We start from the raw sequence: 22,568 nt of genomic DNA on the forward strand, positions 1-22,568 counted from the left end.
AGCATATACCTCCATGAAATGCCATTTTCCTTTTCAATTTTGCTTCTCCTGAAAATGGAGTTCAGTGTCAAAATGTGCTGGCTACTGAGTACGTAGCACATATTGGTGATAATAAAGCCATCAGTCTGACTACTCATGATTAGGAGTACATTACCTGTATGGCCAGGGAGAAATCTAAATTCAGACCTGTTGTCGACACTAGGAAGCTCTCTACTCCCCCTTTCTCTGCACTTAAACACAAATTTTATTTATTCTTACTTTTTATCATAGAGCCAGGGAAATTCTGGTTAGTTTGTACATCTAGCGAAGCGAGTTAAGCAGAAGAGAATCTCCAGCAACTAAAAAACAGCAACTAAGGGCCAAAGAGCTTCTCGCTCCCTCCAACCACTGGAACCTGTGTTGTAGATTGGAATGTCTGGGTTTGATGGCGCGTGCTCATTTGGAATTAAAGTCAGACATAAACTTCCTGAGTGCCAGAGAAGCAAGCATACTTTGCTAGCACTCAGTCAATATTGTTTTGAATGTATTTCAGGAAGAGCTGGGAGCATTCCCTTCTTTTTCCGTAAGCCACTATGGAACAGCAAGGTTTATTGATGGTTTGTTGACACTCCTACTTTGAGGGCAGACCTATGCCTAAAAGGAGGGGCCAGTTGGGATAACTGCAACTAAAATAATTATAGAACAGTAACGGGCTTTCTTTTTAATCAGAAAAAAATATTGCCTGTCAAAAGATAGACAGCTCTTAAGAATCATTTGTTGTCAGGAATTTTAGCATAGGAAAATGGGACCTAGCCATAGAAAAGCTGCAAGTCTCATTTAGATTGTAATTCAGAAGCAGACAGCTCAAAATGGTGAGTTATGACCCAGAAGACAGCCAAAGGAGAAATTGATTCCACAGCAAACTAAAATCTGAGACTCTGACCAGGTGAAGAGAAGGGAAAGAAAGATTAAAAACGTGGTGACCAGGGACTTACCGTTAGCCAAGACTGATAGTCCCTTGTCCTACTATTGTCTTATCATTCCTCAGTGTCCTTAAAGCATGGCTTGGGAAGAGGCCAAGGATGTATATGCCTATTGCCCTAATAGGTACCAGACCTATAACTAAGTAGTTAAGTCCCTTGAAATCAAAGTTCATTCTAAATAGACGAATCAAAGAATGTGATGATGGGCATTTGTCCACTGAAATGCCCACTCACGTGTTTTATTCTATGGCTTTTAAAATCTGTTTTTGCTAATGAAAAATTGACTTCACCAAGAAAATTAAGAATTTCTTGATAATTAAGATCATTTTTGACCTTTTGTCATCATTTTGACACATACTTTTTCAAACCTGGTTACAACATTATTTTAGAAGATCCTTTGCATTCTGATGAAAGGATACTCTGATATGTCTTGCATAAGCCTCTTGGCAGAGAAAGTTAGCTTGATTAAGGCAGTCTTAGCTCTATAGCTGGGAGAGCCAAAGTGCTAACATTATCCCAAGGACTAGGCTGACCTTTTTTCTGCAGCTTCTTTCTCTCTTTCTCTCTTCCTCTCCCCCTCCCTTCTTCTCTTTCTCTATTTCTTTCTTTCTGACCCTTCCCCCTTGCCCCTTCCTTTTTTTTTGGTAAAGAATTGCCCCAGTGCTTAGATGGCAAAATTCATCAGTACTTTTCATCTAGGAGTGGCCAATGAATGTGAGAGGACTGGACAGGGAGGTTTCCAGTGTTTTTATCAACTGTATACCTTATGTGAATTGAAGAGTAAATTCCATTCCCATGTCTGCCAGTCAGGAACTCCATGACCTTGAATAGGTTACTTTTCACTGAGCTTCCATTTCCTTATCACTTCAAATCAGTGGAATTTGACTAGATTATTTGTTACCAGTGGACTCCAAGAAGCCCTAGAATTCCTTCGAGTTCCTTGGGCTTGAAGGGCCCAAGGGAGAGGTCATAGGCTCTTGATTCCACCAGAACAGTTCCTCTTTAATTTGTTTTCTATATTGGGCTTTCACATGAGATTTACTGAAATAAAAGGGGAAACTCACATGTCTCTTACTCTCATTATGTGTTCTTAGGCTGTAGATAGGCCACAGCTTTCCCTGACTGCTGGAAAGGCCATGGTTTGAGTGTGTGTTGTGATTGTCAGAAAGCAGCTCAAAGGCATCTCCCTCATCACCTCCTGACTAAATCTGTATCCCATAGAGTGGAATGATCCCTCTTTTCCTACCAAGTAAAGACACTTGATCATGACATGAAACATGCTATATGTGGGACTGGGCAACCCCAATCTGACAGGAATCTCAGGGAGAAGCCAGGGAAGAGCACTGCAGTGATAAAACTGCTGCAAGGACCGTGGTCTACAATGTGGGGTGTGATGGGAAGAGTTGTATGTTACTGTAACCAGAGCGGTTCCACTGATGAACTGTAAATAAAATAGAAGTTGAAACTCATTTATGTGAGCAGTGATTCACGTCTCACCGATCTCATCACAATCTGGCTGTTTTGGTCTTAATATCATAATTTGGAAAAGCCTGAAAGAATCAGGGAGTTGGTCCTTTCTTACTCTAATATTCTGAAATGAGATATGAACAAATGTATAATATTAAATAGTACCTTAGAACTAGAAATGAGGTGTGGGATGAGGAGAAAATGGGAGGTGAGGAAGTCAAGATACCAAATATAGACAACGTTTTGAGAAGTTTTGTGAGAAAAGGACCAGAGAAATGAGACAGTAGCAGAATTGGACCTAGGATCAGGTCCCCTTGATCTCCCTGGTCTTTTATGCTTTATCTTCATTTCCCTTCCTCTGCATTCTACCAGCCACCTTCTCTCACCATTGTCCTTTGGCCCCTATCTTTGCTCCCTCTGCTTCTCACAGCTTTTCTTCTCTACCTCCTGCTCCATTTTGCTTTCCTTCCTTATCTAGCTCTGTGCCTACTCCCACCCGCCATTTCCAAATCCTCTGTGGTTCTACACCTTAGGTGCTGCTTGGACTGCCCGGGTTGCTTCCTGTGCATGCATAGCCTGCTCCATGTTTCTTGACAAGCATTATTAATTCTGAGAGATTAGAATGAGCACATACATTGTCAGAGTCATCTGGTCTTTATTTTCTGGCAGTGGCCAGTCCTTTATGCTTGAAAGGAGCACTTTAAAGCTTGACCAACACCTAAAGAGTCAGTAGTTCCTAATTATCTTTTACCATCAACCAATAAGGGGATAATCTATAATAGATTCATTTTAAATGACTTTTAAAGGATTAAACAACAACAACAAAGCCCACTCCGCATAATTTGGTGACAGATGAGAACTACTATGCAGGACAAGTAAGGAGCTAACTTACACCACATTGCTTATGCAGTTATCACACTGGACTGTTGGGTTGAATAAGTCAAAGTATAGAATAAAACGTTATAATGTGGTAATTTCCTTTTGCAGATTTGGCCCCATTTACTTTCTTCGTAGAAAGAAAGAAATGTCAGGGCCTTTCATGAGAACCATAAACACATCAGAGGCAGCAATACACTCTGGCCTTTAACCTCTGAAATCCCAGGTCACATGTAAACTAAGTCATAAGGTGTCAAGTCACTTGTTGCCAAATCTCTCTCATAAAACACTCAAAGGTAGTTGAAAATTCTAAAATGAGAAAGGAACCAGGACATCAGTAGGTTGCAGGCAACAACCAGAATACGAGCTGCTCATAAACTCTCAACATGTATATAAACACTGGGGAGTACAGGGTGAAACCCTCTGAGTACCTGCCCTTTGTTCCCTATTTCCAAGCAAATAGAAAATGACCTCAAGAGAGTCCATTTCCTCTGTAGAGGTAGAGGTGGAGTTGCTAATGCTCTGTGTGCCTCATTTCTTGAAGAGCCCCTGTCTGCCTCTGCTGTGAGAATTCCTACCTCAGAGACTGGGAACCGTGTGAAGTGATATTGTGCAGTCAGTGGCCAAGAACATGGACTCTAGACTCACACTCCCTGAATTCAAATATTGATTCCCTCATTGCTAGTTGTATGATATTCGACAAGTTATTATATTAACCCCACAGGCCTCAGTTTCTTCGTCTGTCAATTGGGAATCAGGGTGTTGTTATATGGATTAAGTGAGCTAATCGTAATCAGTCAATAAATGTTAGCTATTAATACTTCCCATGGACATAGTATTTATACAGATATTGAGATACAGATGAATAGCCCTCTTGGTCTTATAGTTCAGTTACATTGTATGTTAGATAGATTTTTACGGGCTCAGCTGGGAGCCTGTTCACCATGTATAACACAATTTCCATGGCAAAATGTGTTTTCCGAATCCCAAATATTCAACTTGGAAAGAAATGTTTGTACCACACCCTATCCTCTTTTTAAAGTGAGTCTTATATCAGTGCTTGGGCCTCTCATGGTTACTAACACATTTCCATGTAAGTCCCCTGGTTTGTTTTCTAACACCTTCATCTAAACTTTATAAACTGTTATAATGAACTTAAGTCACAAACTGAAGCTTTTTAATTAAATGGTTAGTCCTGTTGCAAAACTGCCTTAATGAAAATTTATTTGGTACATATGGATTGTTTTGGGACCTCTTTGGAGAAATGTTGTAACTTCTAAGATGACTGCTTTGATCATTTTTAACTGAGGAAATTGCCAATAAGGTAAATTAAATTATTCCTTCAACTGGGTGAAGTAGCTTCTTCTGAATTACTTAGGTAAATTTAGTTGCACATCGGGGGCAGTGAAAACTGCGACATTTGTGTGTTATTGCCAAGAGACTTAGAGTTATTATTAAGAATTCTAGAATATCAGAAACTTCTAGGTAATATGTATATCACAATGAAGAGAGCCACCATTTTCTGGCCAAAGGGTGTCTTTCTAACGTTATAAATAAGGTCAGTAGGTCACAGGGCCTATATTGCCTCACCTTAGGATTAAACAGACCTTGTTTAATAATGTAGCAAAAGATTAATCAAGAGCACCTTCTCTGTTCAAGATCAGTCAAAGAAGACTAAGTTTCTGAACTATATTTCAAGTCCCAGAGAACACTTTTTCCTCTCCCCTTCCTCTCTGCGTTTGCCCACAGCAGGTTACCATGTGGTGGTCATCTTTTACTAGTTTTCCCTCCCTTTGATGATATCTCCATATGTACACTGATCACGGAGCTTTCTTCCTTCTCCCACACTGAGGATTGATTAGTCCAAAGTTATCGCATGCCAGTTCTGTTCAACTCAGAAAAGGCGCTTCTGTCATTCTTTGTGTATCTTCTTGTATGTTTAATAGTTTACTTTAGGTTCTGAGCTTTAATACTTTATATATTAAAGTCTGTTATTTTCCAAGCTCGGTTAAATTTATTTATAGATTTTGGCTCTCGTTTCATTCAGCAACAAAAACATTTATTGAGCACCTATTTTGAGCCATTTGCTATAAAATCCAGAGATGATGATAACACAATTCCTACCTTCACAGTCCAGAAAGGCACACCTGTAAACAAGTAACAAGTAGTCACAATACAACGTGAAAATAGACATATGAACAAAGGGCTGTGGTAGCTCAAAGGAGGTAATGGCTAACTCTATCTTTAGGGTGACCAACTATCCTGGTTTGTTTGGCATTGAGGGACACAGGACCTTCAGTACTAAAACCCAGGACACTCCCCAGAAGACCAAGGTGGTTGGTCACTGTATCTATTTGGGAGAGATGGAGAAGACTTAAAAGAGGAAGTGCCGTTTGAAATAGAGCTTTAAAGGCAAGTAGAGGTTCACTGTGCACTCAAGGGAAATGAGGATAGCATTTTACGCAAATATGAAAGAGTATTTTTTTATTGTGGGGATGGTGAACAAATTGGCGTGAATAGTATGTCAGCTTTGGCCAATGTGTGTACATATGTGGGGGTAGGGGAAGAAGAGCTCTAGGATGAGAAGGGAACAGATGAGGACTATAAACGTAGGGACCCAAAATCTCTGACCTGTCTCCCTCTCCTACTTCTTTTCCTTCTTAGCTGCTCTTGCAGGGAATTTTGGGGAGTACGGTTTGAAAACCGTATCTGTGGACCATGGAGAGCCACCGACATTTTTTAAGCGGAAAAATGGATGACATGATGAGATCTCTGATGAGATACATTGTTAAGGAGGACGGACTGAAGAATAAAAAGGCTTGAGTAAGGAAAACCAATTAGGAGCCTATTGTAACAGTCTGAGAGAAGCTCAACCTTAAGTAGAGACCATAGGGATACAGACAAGTAGATAAGTGTGAAAGATATTTCTAAAGATTGCACTAACGAAACTAGTAGACTGATTATAGTAAGGATCGGGGTAGGGAAAGGGTGCTGGATGAGGAAGGAAGAGAACTCAAGGATAATTTTATGGTTTCTTACTTAAGAGGAAACCAACTGTAAAGGAAATCTCTAGTCTAATTTCTAATAGCCAGCTCGTTTTCCTTGAGTTTTCACTAACTCAGATAAAACCAAAATGTGATCACTTATGCCTAGATCTATTTTCCTCAATCTTTCTTCATCTAAGAGTTGACTGCTAGTAAAACCCTTTTGCTGTGATCGTTATATTGGCTACAACTGTATTTGTCTCTTATTAGCAGGACAGTGGGTAGCAATTTTCTTTTTACAAATATTTTTACAAATTTCTTACAATATGTGTTCCAAAAGTTCATTTTTAAGTTAATTATTTGGAACTCAGAGTGCATTTTCCCATAAAAGTGGCATTATGCACAGTGAATATGTTCCCAGGTCAGTCCACAAGGGCCAGTTTAGCCCTTGTTTATATAATATAACTGAAAGTGTGAATTTTTGCAGTGGAAATTAGTTGGAAATAATACTCTTGCTATTAAAATGAAAACAATAGTTGAAGAAAAATCGTCTGGGTTTTTGTTTCCCTCAAGGGGTAGTACTTGATGAAAAGCAGGTTTAATCCTAGGAAGACAAAGAGAGAGAGATGAGGATTTTTGTGCAAGTTGGATGGCACAGCTTTTTAAATTTATTTTTTAAATAATGTTTTGGAGGGTTTTTTAAAATAATAAAAGCCATTGTGTTCGTTCAGGAAAATTTTGAAAATTGAAAAAAAATGTTTTAAAAATTAAGTCACCAATGATCCTACCACCCAGAGAGAACCAGTTAACATGTTGATGTGTTTCCTTTCAACATTTTTCTTAGTACATGTATTTTTAAATCAGTCCAATGATATTAACTATAGTGCATCTATGTGATAAACTATTATATAGCCCTTAAATTGATATTTATGAAGAATTTTTAAAAACATCAGACAATATTTACGATATAGTGTTGAGTAAAAGCAGCCTTGCATTTGATACCTAGATTAGGGAGGAGGGTGTGTAAGCAGATCAGCACTAATCAACCAGGCAGGAGTCGTCTGTTAGGCTACCAACCAAGACCCCCCCCATCTTCAGTCCTACCCCCCAACAAAAACCACAGCCATTCTTTTTGTGGAAATTCAGAAGAGGAGATACTCGCTCTTTGAAGTGCTTTACAGGTTCACAGCACTGGCTCCTTGTTCCTTCTGATTCTCCTTCAAGTGAGAGGGCTTTCTTTCCCGTGCTGCACTGTATCACTAGCACTACTCAGGCTTTACAACTATAAATAAGGTCATTTTTTTGATTCATACGTGGGATGGAAAAAGGGGCATGCAGTTCCTGAGGTAATTAGGCGTGGATTGAAGAGAGGCGAGAAGGACTTGGTTAGAGATATATGTGTACTTGTGAGGAACAAGATTATATGCAGTGGGATATGTTTAGCTAAGAATGGTGAAAAAAAAGTGAGAAAATGAAACACTATAGCATGCAAACAGACCTAGGGAGAATGGAATGGGAGAAAAGAGATGTGTTCATTTAGGACTGGGCTTAGCTATAGAGCAGAAAAAAGCAAGCAAAGGACAGAGAGTTTGGCGGAATAGTGGCCAACTGAAATAAGAGAGTTTTGGGAGGAAGCAGCAAATGTAATTTGCAGTCACCAATTTTCTTTTAATAATGGAACAAAAATGATGTAAGGACAGGTGCTTCAAGCACTAATCATCCAAGAACTAAAAACACTTTGTTTGAGCTTAATTTAATATATCTGCTGTGATTGTGCACTAGTTGATTTTAACCCAGTTGATGATTTCCTAAAAGCACTTTATGCATTCATTTCCCATACTATCTCCTTTTAGAAAAGACTAGATTTGTCACTGGTTTGTATTTTGGCATGAAACTCCTAATAGCTGCCACCTGCATTTGCTGTTCATCAACAAAGGAATTGAAACTTAGAAAAGTGTGAAGAGTAGGGGAAAGGAAGGTGTTTGTTTGGGGGGGATATTATTTACATGTGGGTGTTTTAATATGCTGGGAAAACAACCCAGAAGGTTTCATCGCACTATAGAAACCTGGCATTGTAATTCTCACCCATTGTTATGCAAGAGAATCCCCCTCACTGGGAGTCTGTGGCTCTCATATTTGGTGCACTTATGAGATAGAGTTTCTGACTTATTAAGTGCACCACAAGTCCTTGGCCAGTGGCTCTCATTGTTGGCTGTAAATTGGAATCTTCTGGAAAACTTAAAAAATACTGATGCCTGGGTTTCACCTCCAGAGATTTTTACTTAATTGGCTTGAGGATGAGAACTAGGCATGGGAAGCTTTTCAATATCCTCAGGTGATTCTCATGTGCAGACAGGTCTGGGAACATCTTTAGCCTAGTGCGTAATTACCTGGGTGGATTAAACCAGTTCTCAAAGTGTGGTCCTGGAACCAGCAGCTTTAGCATCAACAGGGAACTTGTTAGAATGCAAATTCTCAGGCTCCTCTCCAGATTTACTGAATCAGAAACTCTGGGAGTGACCCAGGAATCTGTATTTTTAACAAGCCCTCTAGGTGATTCTGGCGCATGCTGTAGGTTGACAGCCACTGTATTGAGCAGTCCTTCCTAACCCTTTCTAAAGTACATCCGTAGAGGTGTCTGGAAAGGAGAAGAGATGTCCTTACCAGCTGATGAAAACTGGCCTGGGAAAAGACTCTGATAGAGATACTTTTAATAATAATATTAGGAGTCATGGTGGAGAAAGGGGAAGATAATTTGCTGCGAAGCCCAAGCAAGTACAGAAGGGAGCATGTCTTCATAATAGTTAGGGAGTTGGTCACATAGGCAGGCATAACCCTGGTGGCAGTACCTGCAGGAAAATTCCTACTTATCTTTCAAGACACTATTCAAGTGCACGCCTCCTCTGTGAAGCTTTCTCTGAGCTCTGGTATAAATCGCTTCCAACTTATATTTACTTAGCACTTGCTATGACCCTCTAATAGCTCTTGTCTCACTGTATCGTAGCTGTCTATAAGTCTCTCTTCACTAAATTGTGTGATCTTTGAAAGCAGGACATTCTGCTGTTCATCTTTGGATCCTCAATGTCTAATATGATACTCGATACATAAATGTTTCTAGAATTGTTTGCTTAGAAGAGGCATGAGCAATGGCCACACTTTTTTTCTTTTTGATGAGGAAGATTGGCCCCGAGCTAACATCTGTGCCCATCTTCCTCTATTTTGTATGTGGGATGCTACCACCGCATCGCTTGATGAGTGGTACATATGTCCATGCCCTGGATCTAAACCTGTGAACCCTGGGCTGCTGAAGCAGAGTGTGTAAGCTTAACCACTATACCACCAGGCCAGCCCCAAGGAATGGCCACACTTTTGGCTGTCAAGAGCGTTTGAAAGATGGCTTTACCTTTGTGAATTAATCATGGTCCTGGGTCCAACTCTGCCTTGAAGGCTAGGGCCCTTGATTCTGTCAGCACACCATAAATTGATGTTTCTCAGTAGTGGCCTTACACAACAAAGATATCAGAGATAGATTAGCAACTTATTATTTAACAGTAGGTTTCAGAATTGTCAGGTTCCAGGACTACTACTGTCAGCTTTTCTTGTATTTGCTCTTATTAAAGGTAGACCTTCATGGGAAATCTAATTAAAATCTATAGGGATACATCTGCCATAGGACAAAAGTACTTGAGTCTTTAGGCCCCACAGGTTACCTCTCATCCAGGCACTGCCATCTTTTGGTCCTTTGTACGTCTCCAATTCTATAATGTATTCTGTTCATCCCAGGTCTGCTCACAAATGTTCTTTGAACAAGAGAAACACTTAGTAAATTACAATCACCTTTGCAACAATGCCTTCCAGAGGTTATACTCAGGTCAACAAGATTGGATGTATGTGTGTTCCCCAGCTCTTTGGAGTCACAGGTTCACAGGCAATCCCTTGGTTTAATTTCCTAGGTGGTTAATCACACATTCATTATATGTGGATTTTTACCAGCTTAACTCTCAGAAAACAACCTTATAACCTTATTTTTAAGTTTTTTTTTGGGGGGGGAGCACCTTACTGTCACCTCAGTTACTGCCAAGAGTAATAATTTCTAAGTGTTATAGAAACTTTGAAGTATATGTCAGTGTCATTCTCTAAAATGGAATTTTTAAGACCCAGAGTATAAACCGGAAGAAACTGGATTGGTGACTTCTGTGCCAACTCATGATCCTAATATCTATGTGCTGAATAGATTTTTCTAATTTTCTTCTGTAGGCATTATATCTGATAGCCACTAATGGAACCCCAGAGCTCCAGAATCCTGAAAGACTGTCGGCTGTATTCCGTGACTTTTTAAATCGCTGTCTTGAGATGGATGTGGATAGGCGAGGATCTGCCAAGGAGCTTTTGCAGGTGAAAATAAAATAGAACACTTACAAAGAGTCATTATATTCAGCTTTTCCATCTCAATGTGTGACAGTAACAGAGCTCTGTCAAGAGATGTCTAATTAGAGTTAGGCTTTAACCGTTTGATTTTAGACCACAGGCACATAAGTATAGGCATGCATCTAATACATGGTTCATTGGCATGTTGCCTTTCTTCTGAGAAGTTGGCAGTTTAATCTATAAATCTCTTTTGTTCTTCCTGGAGTCTTATTTTGCAAGGGAAAAAAAAGCAATGTGAACCTCTGGTGTTGCTGTTTTGTTCTAAACTTTACTTGTGCCCCTGGATGTTGTATGCAGGTGCTCTTGGCTGGAGGTAATTCTCTACATAACTATGCAATTATTTCCGTGGCATTTGCTACTCTAATGCTTTACTGGTCAAAGCCCCTTTGCTTGTGATGCCAAATGGCAGGTACCTGCTTGCCTGGGTGAGTACCATCCAGTGGTGAGTGCCTCTGTAACCATTTGTCCTTTTCATGGCTCTCAGGGATTAGGATATATGATGATAATTAGTGCATAGTATGTACCAAATTCTTTGCACAAATTACTCATTTAATTCTTATAGCAGCTCTATAGGGTAGGTGCTATTATCCCATGTTACAGATGTAGAAATTGAGGCTTAAACAGCTATTGAGTTGCAGAACTGGGATTTGAGCCCTGGATTATCTGAATTTCCACCACACAAACCAATTTAGAGAAAAAGATGTATTAATATTGATAAAGCAGGACATACCTAGGACTGCACATATAGCTTCACTGCTGGGGACTGTTTTTGGGGGCATGCATCAAGTTGTTTAACATACAAGAACAATGACTGCTTGTTCTCTTTGTGACATTGAACACGTAAGCCGGTTAAATAAAAGGTACAAGACTTGGTTATACAGAGTGTTAACCACAGATTCAGTCTGTTCTAGGCCAAAAAGAAAATCTGTTCCTTTTGTTCCTGGACTCCCTCCAGAGACAGAGAGCCACACCCTGGCAAAAAATGTCCCACCCCAACCCAGGTCATACCTGGGAAAACCAATTTGGTGGAATTGAGGAGGCTATACCTTCTGTTTTCTGCTTCCTGTGAGCATTTCACAGGCTATCATAGGGACCTAAAATGTCAAATCTAGAATCGCCCTTTATTAATCCTCTAGTTAATCCAGTCTCAAATAACAGGTGAAAAACCTGAACTTTTGAGTGCTTCACTTCCACATCTTTTCACTCCTCCCACTACCACACACAAGCATCCAGATACACATTCCAAGGATGAGTGAAGATATAGGTTGTCTTAATGTAGCTATATAGTTACATAGATAATTGAAACAATTATCTAGTTAGTTCCTTCCCAACAATACTTTTATCTGAACCAGTCAGATAACTGATACAAAACTATATTTTGAGTGTAAATTGAATAATTTTTGCATCGTTTCATTTTATACATATTAGCAATAACCTGTATATTGCTTAAAGTCCATATAATTTCATTCTCTGACTCTAGCCTATCATTGCTCATTTTAGAGGTTAGAGAAAGGAGAGATGCATGACATTCACACCACTGGAAGACTCGAGAAAAGGCGTAGGTCTTGAGTATTTGTGTGCCTTTCTATATGGCCTAACTCAGTTCTCCATCAATTCTATTTGAAAGACTTAAGTGCAGTGGGTGATACAAACCTGTTAAAGGCATGACTCCTATTCTCCAGAAGTTCACAATCTCCTTAAGTACGTGAAAAAATAATGCAAGGTTGTTTAGAGATTCATTCAAACCAAGAGGCTGTTAGGACAGTAAATGCCGTGGTCGATTAGAGAAGCAATTCTATAGGCTATGGCAATCAGAAAATGTCTGTGAATAGGAGGGAGTTCTGCTGGGCTTTGAAGGACAGGTCAGTTTCACATAGGTTGAGGAAGAAGGGGGAAGGAATTTCAGCTGAAAGGGTTATAGTGTGGCCAAAGGCATGTAGGAAAGGTTTTATGGGAAAAGAAAATAGAAAGTATAGCTGAAGTAAAGAGTTCAAGTAAGGAAGCTGCAGGAGATAGGACCGTGGAGGGCCTTGAACACCAGGCTGAAGAGCTGGGGCTGTGGGCAATGGGGAAACACTGATGATATCTGAGGACACACATGAGGAAAGCTTTGTTGAGGAAGATTAATCTGGTGGTATGCAATAAGAATTAGCAACAGGGAAAAATGGAGGCAGGAAGATCAAAGGAGAGTTATTGTTATAGTTCAGGGTTAGGTTGATTAGGCCTGAACTAGGGAAGGCAAGAGATAATTGTAGGAGGCATTGAGAAGAAAGTGCCCGGTAGTTGATTGCATGCAGAATATAAGGGAGAGGACAACAAAAGCCACTTCAGAATATCAAACCGAGGTAGTGTTCAGTACAAGCAAAAGTGATAGAGGATAATATGATGGCTAACATTTTTTTGCCTCTATCTAGCTTACAGGAAACTGTGACTTACCTTACCTCATTTAACCATTGTAATAAACAGAGGGAAGGAGTGAACCTAAGTGCTCTGACTCCAAAGCCTCTGTAGCTTACATCACACAAGAGCAACCTGTTTGGGAGACTTTAACATACATTTTTAAATGTTGAGTTTAAGGGAACAGAAGGACATTCATTAAGGATATATCCAGCACGCAACTGGAGTAATAGGACCAGAATTAAAGGAAAGAGATCGGGACACATAATATAGATTTGGGAGTATCCCCATAAGCTGATGAGAGATTGAAATCATGACAGGAAATGAGCTCTCAAAGGAATTAAATTAGAAAAAGAAGATGATGAGAGCCAAGTTCTGGTACGTGGGAGGTGGAAGGAGGGAGGAGGATGTGAAACCAAGGAAGAAGATGGAGAGGAAGTAGTCAGTGAGCATGCATGTAGAAGAGAACCAAGACAGTAGAACGTCACAGGCCCCTAGAAAGGAAGACATTTCAAAGAAGGAAGGGAAATTCACTTGTATTAGGTACTGCAGAGGGGCCAAAAGAGAAATGGTAGAGGCATAGAATTGAGTTTAGCAGTTAGGAAGCCATTGATTTCAGGGTGAAGGTCTTTAGTGGTCAACCGAAGACATTTTTTCAAGCATGATGGCTGCTCCAGATAAATTCATCAGATTAAGAAAGTCGGAAAGTTAGAGTGTCGCAAACACAGTGAGATTTTACAAGACCCCTACTCTGAGTTGCTAGCTCTGCCAGTCAGCTTCCAGAGGATTTCATGATACTGAAGGACAAAAACATCTGAAGGACAAAAGCTGGCACTATTTTAAATAAAATGATGTTTAATTGGATGCTCAAAATATATTTTAATGAAAAAAGAGCTGCTTGAAAATGTAAAGTAATATACTTGTTGGAGGAAAGAATTCCAGTAATTCCTCTTTTTTTTTTCCTTTTGCAGCATCCATTTTTAAAATTAGCCAAGCCTCTCTCCAGCCTGACTCCTCTGATTATCGCTGCAAAGGAAGCAATTAAGAACAGCAGCCGTTAGGACTGCAAGCCTTACCCCACACCATCTCCCTCATGAGTAAGACTGAAATAAAACTCTGCTGCAGGAAAGATGGAAGAAAAGACAGTCATTTGGGGTGGGGGGTTCTTTAACTTTCAAGTGAATAGAAACTTCTTATAAGCCTTTTTCCTACTCCCTCGGATTATGTAATTTCTTTGTAAGCCTGAATCGCAGCCCAAACAGGGCAGCAATGTCGAAGTGGCCGGAAAGTGGTCACTTCCACCGTGAAGCGAAAGAGCCAGTAGTGAATCCCCTCATCTTGTGCATTCACTTTGAAGAAAAAGCTTTCTCAAAGATGCACACTCCCTCTTCATAGTGTCGTATTTGTTTTTAAGTTAGAGAGTAGTTCCTCTTGCATTCGAACCTCCTTCAAAACTCCTTACCCAATGTGATGTTTTTCACTTGCATTGTCATTAGATGTCCAGAAAAAAGATGTCAAAACTTTTTTTAAAAAAAGCAAAAAAAAAACCCCAAAAACAAAACAAAAAACAAAAGAAACAAAAAAAAACCCCAGAGCAAGTACTGTGTAAACATGTGGAAGTCCATGCCCTAATAGAGTTGCAATTTTTTATTCTTCTTCTCTAGTGGTGGCTTGGTTTGTGTACCTGTTTTTCTGCATTCGTATTGGAAAAGGATTCTTTCAAGACATTTTCCAAAAGCAGAGAGGAATATGTGTATTCAGGAAGGGCTTTTAAGACCTCTATATCTAAACAAAGCTTAAATGGTGAAATTCTGTCACATTTTCACGATGATGCTTAAAAGGTAGTTGATTTATTGTTTATATAAGCCAGCTTGTTTGTCTTCATGATACCTGAAAAGAACACACCAAAACTGTGGCGTTCCAGTTGGGTGAGTCCACATCCTGATTCTAGAAAATCCTGGTAGGAGAAACCATACTTCAACAGAGATGGGACTTTCTCTGAGAGCCAAAAGGAATACAAGATAAGTGTGCAATACTGAAATCCTTGTTGGGTAGTAAGTAAATAAAGATAAGATTCCGAATTTAATCTTCTCTTGTGCTTGTGGAACATATGCACTGTAAAACAGGCACATGAGGAGGAAACAGACCCCTTAACCAACATTTGCTTATGATAAAAATTATTTTGACGATTTATAACATTTTAAAAATTAAAAAACAAGATCTGGAGAACAGAGATATACTAAGCATTCAATTCTGTAAGAAATACGAGGTCAGTGAAAACTACATCCCAATCACCATTTGGCTCTAAATACTTGTTCCCATTTTGCTTATGTATCGCCAATTTCTGTTTCAGGATATGGTCTGTTCATACTTAATCCTTTGGGCTTTTGAATTTCAAAAACATGTTCATAAAGATCTGGAAGTTCTCCAGTGAAAATAATTTAGGTTTGCAGTCATATATTCCAAGAAATATTAGTTCAACTGAATTCCTTTTGTGGCTTGGAGAAAATATGAAAATTTGACCGTTGTTTCACCATGTATCTAATTAGTAAAAATTCAGCAGTTGGCATTTCCTGAATCTTCTGAGAGTAGAAAAATATGTGGAGGGTGTCTGTGTAGAAAAGAATATGCTTCTCTTTCAAGTGTATTGTCAACTTTATGAATTCTGCAAAGTTGTTTCTCTGAGCCTTTGAAAAGCCAGCGATTTGTGCTGTAAAAGGCTTTTGATTTGTAGTGTATCAAGAATCTGAATAGAACCTATCTATATTCAGCAAGAGGGAGAAAGAGATCAATGACATGGGCCTCTCTCCTTCTCTGCTGTGGTACGTGCATCCATCTAAACATCCATCCATTCTTTAAAATGAAAGTACTTTCTTTGGAGAATTTCTGCTAACCATGTAGTGCACATGTTTATGTTTAGGAGATAACATCACTGGTGGATTTCCTATTTTCCTATTGTTTTCTTTGACTATAAAATTTGGGAGGAGCTTGACCTCCCAGAAAATGTCCACAGTGGGATAAAACAACAAATATGAAAAGAAAATCAAATGGTAATGTTAATTTGAAGCGTACTGTGTTATACTTTGCAAAAAGGTAGCTGGGCCTGAAATTTTTAATAACACACTGTTCTAATGAGAGAGAGAGAGGCCTTAGTTTTTATTTCATTTAAAATTAAGTTTTTTTAAAAAATGTTCATTCATAGTGCCAGGGAATTCAATAAAATAATACCTGGGGTATGAATAGAGTTAGTACATTGATAACTATGCCTTGCCAGTAGAGAGAGCCCCAAACCTGATTGGGAAGACCTAGTTGTCAATTAGTATCCCTTATTTGTCATAAAGGCCATCTTTTGGTGGAGGGAGACCTGGAGCAGTGACTTTTCGGGCCACTGTAGGCAGAGAAATGACTCCTCTTTTATGCTTTCAATTCAGCATATTAACGAGGAGCCAGGTATTTCTTCACCACACTCTGTTGTATCAAGATTTTATGATAATATATCCCAGTAGGCTTTATTCTTACAAATTTATTTATATCTATGTAAATTTTAAAATGAGAACAGCTTCTAAAGACCCTTCCCCGTGTTGGAGAGTTACATATATTTCTAATAAGTATTAGAGAGAAGCTGTTTCTCCTGCCAAAATGATGCTGAAGGATTCACACTTGGTACACTTGAACAACTTGGACTCCAGATGGTTAATAGTTTATTCACTTTCCCTGGATTTATTTTTAGCTTGTCTTGAACATAGGTGAGTCTATCCAGATCTTTACAGTTGCTAGTGCGCCCTGAGATAATGAGGGCACATCGTCGAATGTTGATTCCAAAATGTCCTGAGATAGAGATAGGGCAGTGGGAAAGTCAGGGAAGGGTGAGAAGCACAGTTGAGATTATTTATTTAAGAAAGAAAAGAACATTAATGTTGTAGCAAGGATCCGGTGCGTTGTCATAATCCCATGAGGATTTTTGGATGACACAATCTCCTCAAATCAGTCACCATGTTGGGTAATGACTTCGTTCTTGCTGATCTTGTCTATGTGTCATTGTAAATATTTGTGTGTCCATGTTCCATTTTGGCTACTGGATGGCCAAGTCATGTAAGAAGATTTAACTCAAGTATTTATTCTTTAATTGTGTTATTCAGATTTCTTTCAGGCTTGTGAATTGCACCCCAATGTTTGAGTTTAACCAGCTGATCCCCACATCTATCTCTCCCCTGTGAAGCACATTCCATTGCTAAAGGAAAAAGAAATATGAAATTGCTTCCTATTGTCTGTATAACTGTTTTGATAGTTTGAGATGTTTGTCTATAAAGAATATTTCTCAGCTCAAAGATCGTGTAAATAATTATATTCCTTTGCTCAATGGGTTGTTTATTTCTAATGAGGCTGCCAGTTCTCAAAAGAGAATCTATAAAATCACTTTTAAATAACATAAACAGGGATTACAACTATGTAAAAATAAGTGCATATGGACAAAGACTGGGAACACAGATAATTGGAATCAGTTGTGTTAAGGTGGTGGGATTATGTGATTTTTTTTCCTTTTTAAAATTTTCTTTGATGTTGTTAAAATATTGCTTTTTAGTAAATAAACATCAGAAAGGGGACAATAGAAACATAGAAAAGATGCCAGAAGCAGATGCCTTCTGGCCAGAGCCCAGAGCATGCAGGGCACAGATATTTGCTAGTTACAATTATTCCATAGACTTTATATTTGCCTGAGCGCTGAGGTTGGCACACACTGGGGTTTGGCATGTGCTTTCTTAGGGGACTATTATCTATAAGTTAAAGCTAGGGATATGTCACTTTTAGAGCTCCAGACACATCAATCTGCTTTAAAACTGGCTGCCCTCAGCTTTGACATGGCACCAAGATTTCTGTTTTGGTTACTTTAGATTCGAGGGGTGACAATTTTTTAGCCCCCTTGATAACATCTGTTTCAAGCATCACCCTTCTGGATCATTTTAGCAGATTTTCAGGTTGGATTTAGGAAGAATAGAAGGATAAAATCCCCAGCTCCCACCATTTCCTTGTCCAGTGGGATATTATATCATTCAGGTAGGATTCTTGTTTTAATGACCAGTAGGCAAGTCCCATTAATTTTAATAGAAGTTATGACTTGCACTTAAAAGCTGACTATGAAAACATTAAGATAAATATTTAGAATTAATTTACCTGTTGGCATTCAGTCACAGTCCTATTAGCTGTGGCTTGAGATGGCCTCCACATGCTTTCTGCACTGCCTGATTATAGGTTGTATGCAGTAACTACTGTCATTTTTAAAGAGAAAAAGGGAGACTGTCTACCAAAAGAGAGGAATTTCCTTCTAACTCACCAAAGAAATTTTAGGTGAGGACTTTTATAATGAGATAGTGGCCTCAGATGTTACTCAGTTTCACCAAGAGCATACATTATACCTAGAGAACCCATAGGCTTTTCATTGACCGTTCACAACATAAAAATACTTATGGGAGTCTTAACCCTGCCATCTCCAGTTGAATCTCATGGTGGTTTTCTGAGCTACTTGCAGTTAATATTTGGTTAAACAAAGGCATGACTAGTGATGCAAGCTTCTCCCAGTCTCTGAGCAAGAAGACTTAAATTCAGCATTTGTATATTGACAGTCTAATAGGCCTCGGATTTTGAGTGAACTTAACACACAGCTCTGAACATATATTTGCATGTGGATTGGGAAGGAAATAAATGGGACCTTGGAAATAATGAAAATATTTTTCCTAAGAAAGAATTTTTCATAAGAGATCTGTTTCTGATATAATCTTTCTGTTGGTTAGCTTTAATTTTTTCACTCCTTTTCTGATCCCATACTCCTTTAGTGACCAAATGGATATAACTCAACTCCTCATGCATTGGGAATGTCTGTTTGATATGAAAGAATATCTAACTGAATCTGCAGATGCAGGAACTGAGATATCACCTCCATGTGCACACTTCTGTGTACAAGTAAACTATAATATGACAAGTAGTATTTACTGTCACGTAATATAGTCAAACTTGTAAGGTAAACTTATAGAAGCTGGTTAGTGCCGTCAGAGTCTTCTTTGGATGCTATCCCATAATACCAGCAGTAAGGTAGGTACCATGTTTACCTGATTTAGTACCTAAGAGGAAATCAACAGCAATTTTAGAGAATCCGTCAGAGGTAGTGGAAGGAATACATACTAGCCTAGGAGTAAGGAGACCTGGAGTCTAATATAGGCTCTGTTACTAACTTACTGTGTGATCTTGGGCAAGTCACTTAACCTTTTTGTGGCTGTTTCCTCATCTGTAAGATAAGGATATTGGACTAGGTGATCTCCAAGGTCTTTCCAAAAGCTCTAATATTCTGTATAGGTTGTGTTGCAAACTCAACCTGCTAAAGTGATGGCAAATATCACATGCTTAAGCCTGGGTCTCTTATGTTATGGTTAAACAATAGAACTATGTAAGATGATGGAAAAAAAAAAAAGACCCTCAAGTAAATGAAGTTAATAATACTAGGGAACGTTGACAAAATTTGTGGCAGCCTTCCAATCCTTCACAGTTGTTTTGTTTTGTTTTTGTTTTAATGTCCTTTTTCTGTTGAGTGTTCCCAGTTTTCATTTTCCATACATTCTATGTAAAGTCTGGTTTTCATTAAGCTGTGGCCAGTATTTGCTACTAGAACAGAAATACACTGTCACACTTGCTAGAATAGACTATACTTGGGCCTCTCCTTTCCTATGAAGCAGTGCTGGGCTTTATAGAGTTTACTTTTTAAATGGCACACAATGGCAGAACCCATGCGTTTTAATGGCTGGGACTACTAAGAGTGGACCTAAGCACTTGCAGGGAGAGAAATGAAAAAGTAATTACATGCTATTAGCATTAAGGAGTTTTGACAAATCCACATGTTGGGAACCAAAGATAGCATTTCTGATGACAACTCCCACAGCGATTGGCCAGTTGTATGAGTATGCTGCTGGAAAGAGAGTAAATTGGAAGTTAGTGAACAGTCCCAATGCCCTGCCTACAGCAAAGTGCCAACCAGCCCTGAGTGTGAAATACAAGTTCAATGTGTGTGCTTATGTGTGGTGTGCTTTATTGACCCGCGTATACTATATTCATTAGTGATGATAAGACCTTTCACAGAATCCTATAACAATTAGTGGGTTGAGTTTTAAATCTCAGTACATCAGCCAGGAGGAGCAAAATCACAGGATACTGATATCTACTGGGATTATACTCATAATATCCAGACAAAACAAGTTGAGGAGGATCTACATTTTCATTGTTTATCAAAATTGTATCTCATTTGGCTGTGCATTACTTTCGTTAAAATGTGTTATCTGTAAACCCATGTGTAGTGAAATTTTTCTGTAACTCTGGATTAAAGATATTTATAGTCTTTTCGTTTGTTTGATTTTTAAATAAGTTATTTCTTTTCTGGACCTGCTGATGGTATGATTCCATCCTTCTGACCTCAGCATCCAATCTTTTTAAGGACTTTTGTTTCCAATACTGTTATTTTAAATTGTGGTTGAAGCAATAGAAAATTGAAATATGGATTGTGCATGACTGTGTCTTGAGTGTAAAAATATTGCAGTTTGAAACTTGGACCTAAAGTATTGCAAATAAAAATGACAAACATCAATGAGCTGGTGCTTCACTCTTATGTCACCTTCTCACCCACCCCCTTGGTATTGGCCATTTACCTCCTTCACAGCTGGAGTGTAGCACTCTCTCACAGGTATCAAGGTAGGGGATTGCCCAGCCTTGAGAGCAATACAGGAAATGTCCTGCAGATTCTGCCACTAAGTAACTCAGACCCGGAGTCTCCATCTGGTTTTTACGTGGACTAGTTCAGAGAGCCGAATGTGTATACTCAACACACGGCAAAAGGCTGGCGGATCCAAGGGGTAGATGAAGGAAAACTGCCAAAAGAAATCATATGTAATAATTAATTTGTTTTTGCTCATTTTTCTTCTTGGAAAATTCTGAATGAGTAAAGCCATCTGCATAATGTTTAGTTTTATCTTATATCGCATACTGAGCTCCACACATCACAGGAGATTCCAAGCCCACACTGATGACATTTATTCACTCTTTCATTCAAAAAGCATTTTTTGAGCTCCTGCTATATGTCAGGCACTGTAAACATTTCTGATAAAGATAACTTTTAAAAACCACCTCCAAATGTGACTAAATGACAGTAAACCTCATTGAAAGCTGCTAGATGCACCTATTGGAGTCAGGTTTGTCAGAAACTTTGCCTTAAGAGTCAAGACAAAAATCCCAGAGATTTAGCAAACTGGAGGTTTGTTCCACCAATAGCACTTCTACACGAGCATAGTGTTCCTTCTGCCCCATGTGTGTATAATTTGATACCCTTGTGTAAGTGGATACAGAGTTGTACTACGTTCCCTGTGAATGGATTATGTATCTTACCAAATGCTATGAGGTTGTTTTCTAGTTCACTGTATTTACATGCAAACTTTATTTCTCTTACTGAATTTCTTCATGTTGAAAGCAAAAAAGGCATTTTCTGTAAACATGAATGGGCAAGTGAATGAGAATCCCAGTAGTTAGCCAAGTTCTCTACTGCTCGTATGCGTGAATTAGTGAGTTGCCTCTCCCACTATTACCCTCATGTCCTTCCATCTTTGATTGGCAGATTTTCTATGTTTTACTTTAATCTGTATTAAATGAAGTAGAAATACTTTTTATGTGTTAGCAAATTACCAATATCTTCCGTCAAATATAAAATTCAAAAGGCATTTCCCTTTGCCACAACAATTTGAAGAAACAGGGTCCCAGACGATGATAAATGTATTACTCCACAGCTCAGCCATACTAGCTCAATTGCTAGAACTCTAGCCTCATCTAAGTCTCTCACCTACTGAAGTGGGAAGGGGGTAATACCTAAAGTGCCCCACAAATTGTGGTTGTTCTCCACATCCCATTGGGCTCTGGCCCCCAGACACTTGGGTGGCATCTGATGATTTCTATACACCTGTATCAAACACCACTCTTGCCACTGCCTTCCACTAAACCTGTGCTGATGCCACTGTCCTGTTGCTACTGTGCTGGCGACTCTACTTATCTATATCTGCAACATCCACACCAGCCCCTGGTGCTAGTAGCCTCTGGGTAGTGCACTGAGGTAACTCATCCACTTGCAATTTCATAGCAGATTACTTTTTACAGGCATACCTCACTTTATTGCACTTCACTTTATTATGCTTTGCAGATATTGCATTTTTTACAAGACCTTCCACCAGCAAAAAGATTATAACTTGCTGAAGACTCAGATGATGGTTAGCATTTTTTAGCAATAAAATATTTTTAATAAGCTATGTAAATTGTTCTTTTAGACATAATGCTATTGCACACTTAACAGACTACAGTGTAGTATAAACATAACTTTTAATACACCAGCAAACCAAAACATTCATGTGACTCACTTTACTGCAACATTCAC

General features: G+C 38.9%; 1 protein-coding gene across 37 annotated transcripts in view; it reads left to right on the plus strand.

The window, feature by feature from the left end:
* The window catches only part of PAK3 (p21 (RAC1) activated kinase 3), a 257,980-nt gene extending 237,239 nt beyond the window's left edge, over positions 1-20,741 (plus strand). For 20 of the 37 annotated variants that reach the window (XM_070606552.1, XM_070606566.1, XM_070606551.1 and 17 more), the window contains 3 exons: positions 10,547-10,684; positions 11,015-11,142; positions 14,086-14,706. In XM_070606552.1, the coding sequence (XP_070462653.1) occupies positions 10,547-10,684; positions 11,015-11,113 (237 nt within the window). In that variant the 3' untranslated portion in view covers positions 11,114-11,142; positions 14,086-14,706. Of the gene's footprint in view, positions 1-10,546; positions 10,685-11,014; positions 11,143-14,085 lie in introns of all 37 variants that reach the window. The other 17 variants (XM_070606575.1, XM_070606561.1, XM_070606587.1 and 14 more) reach the window with 2 other exon arrangements.
* The last annotated feature ends 1,827 nt before the right edge of the window (positions 20,742-22,568 follow it).

The sequence above is a fragment of the Equus przewalskii genome, chromosome X (assembly GCF_037783145.1).
Source record: "Equus przewalskii isolate Varuska chromosome X, EquPr2, whole genome shotgun sequence".
In the NCBI taxonomy this organism is placed as follows: Eukaryota; Metazoa; Chordata; class Mammalia; order Perissodactyla; family Equidae; genus Equus; species Equus przewalskii.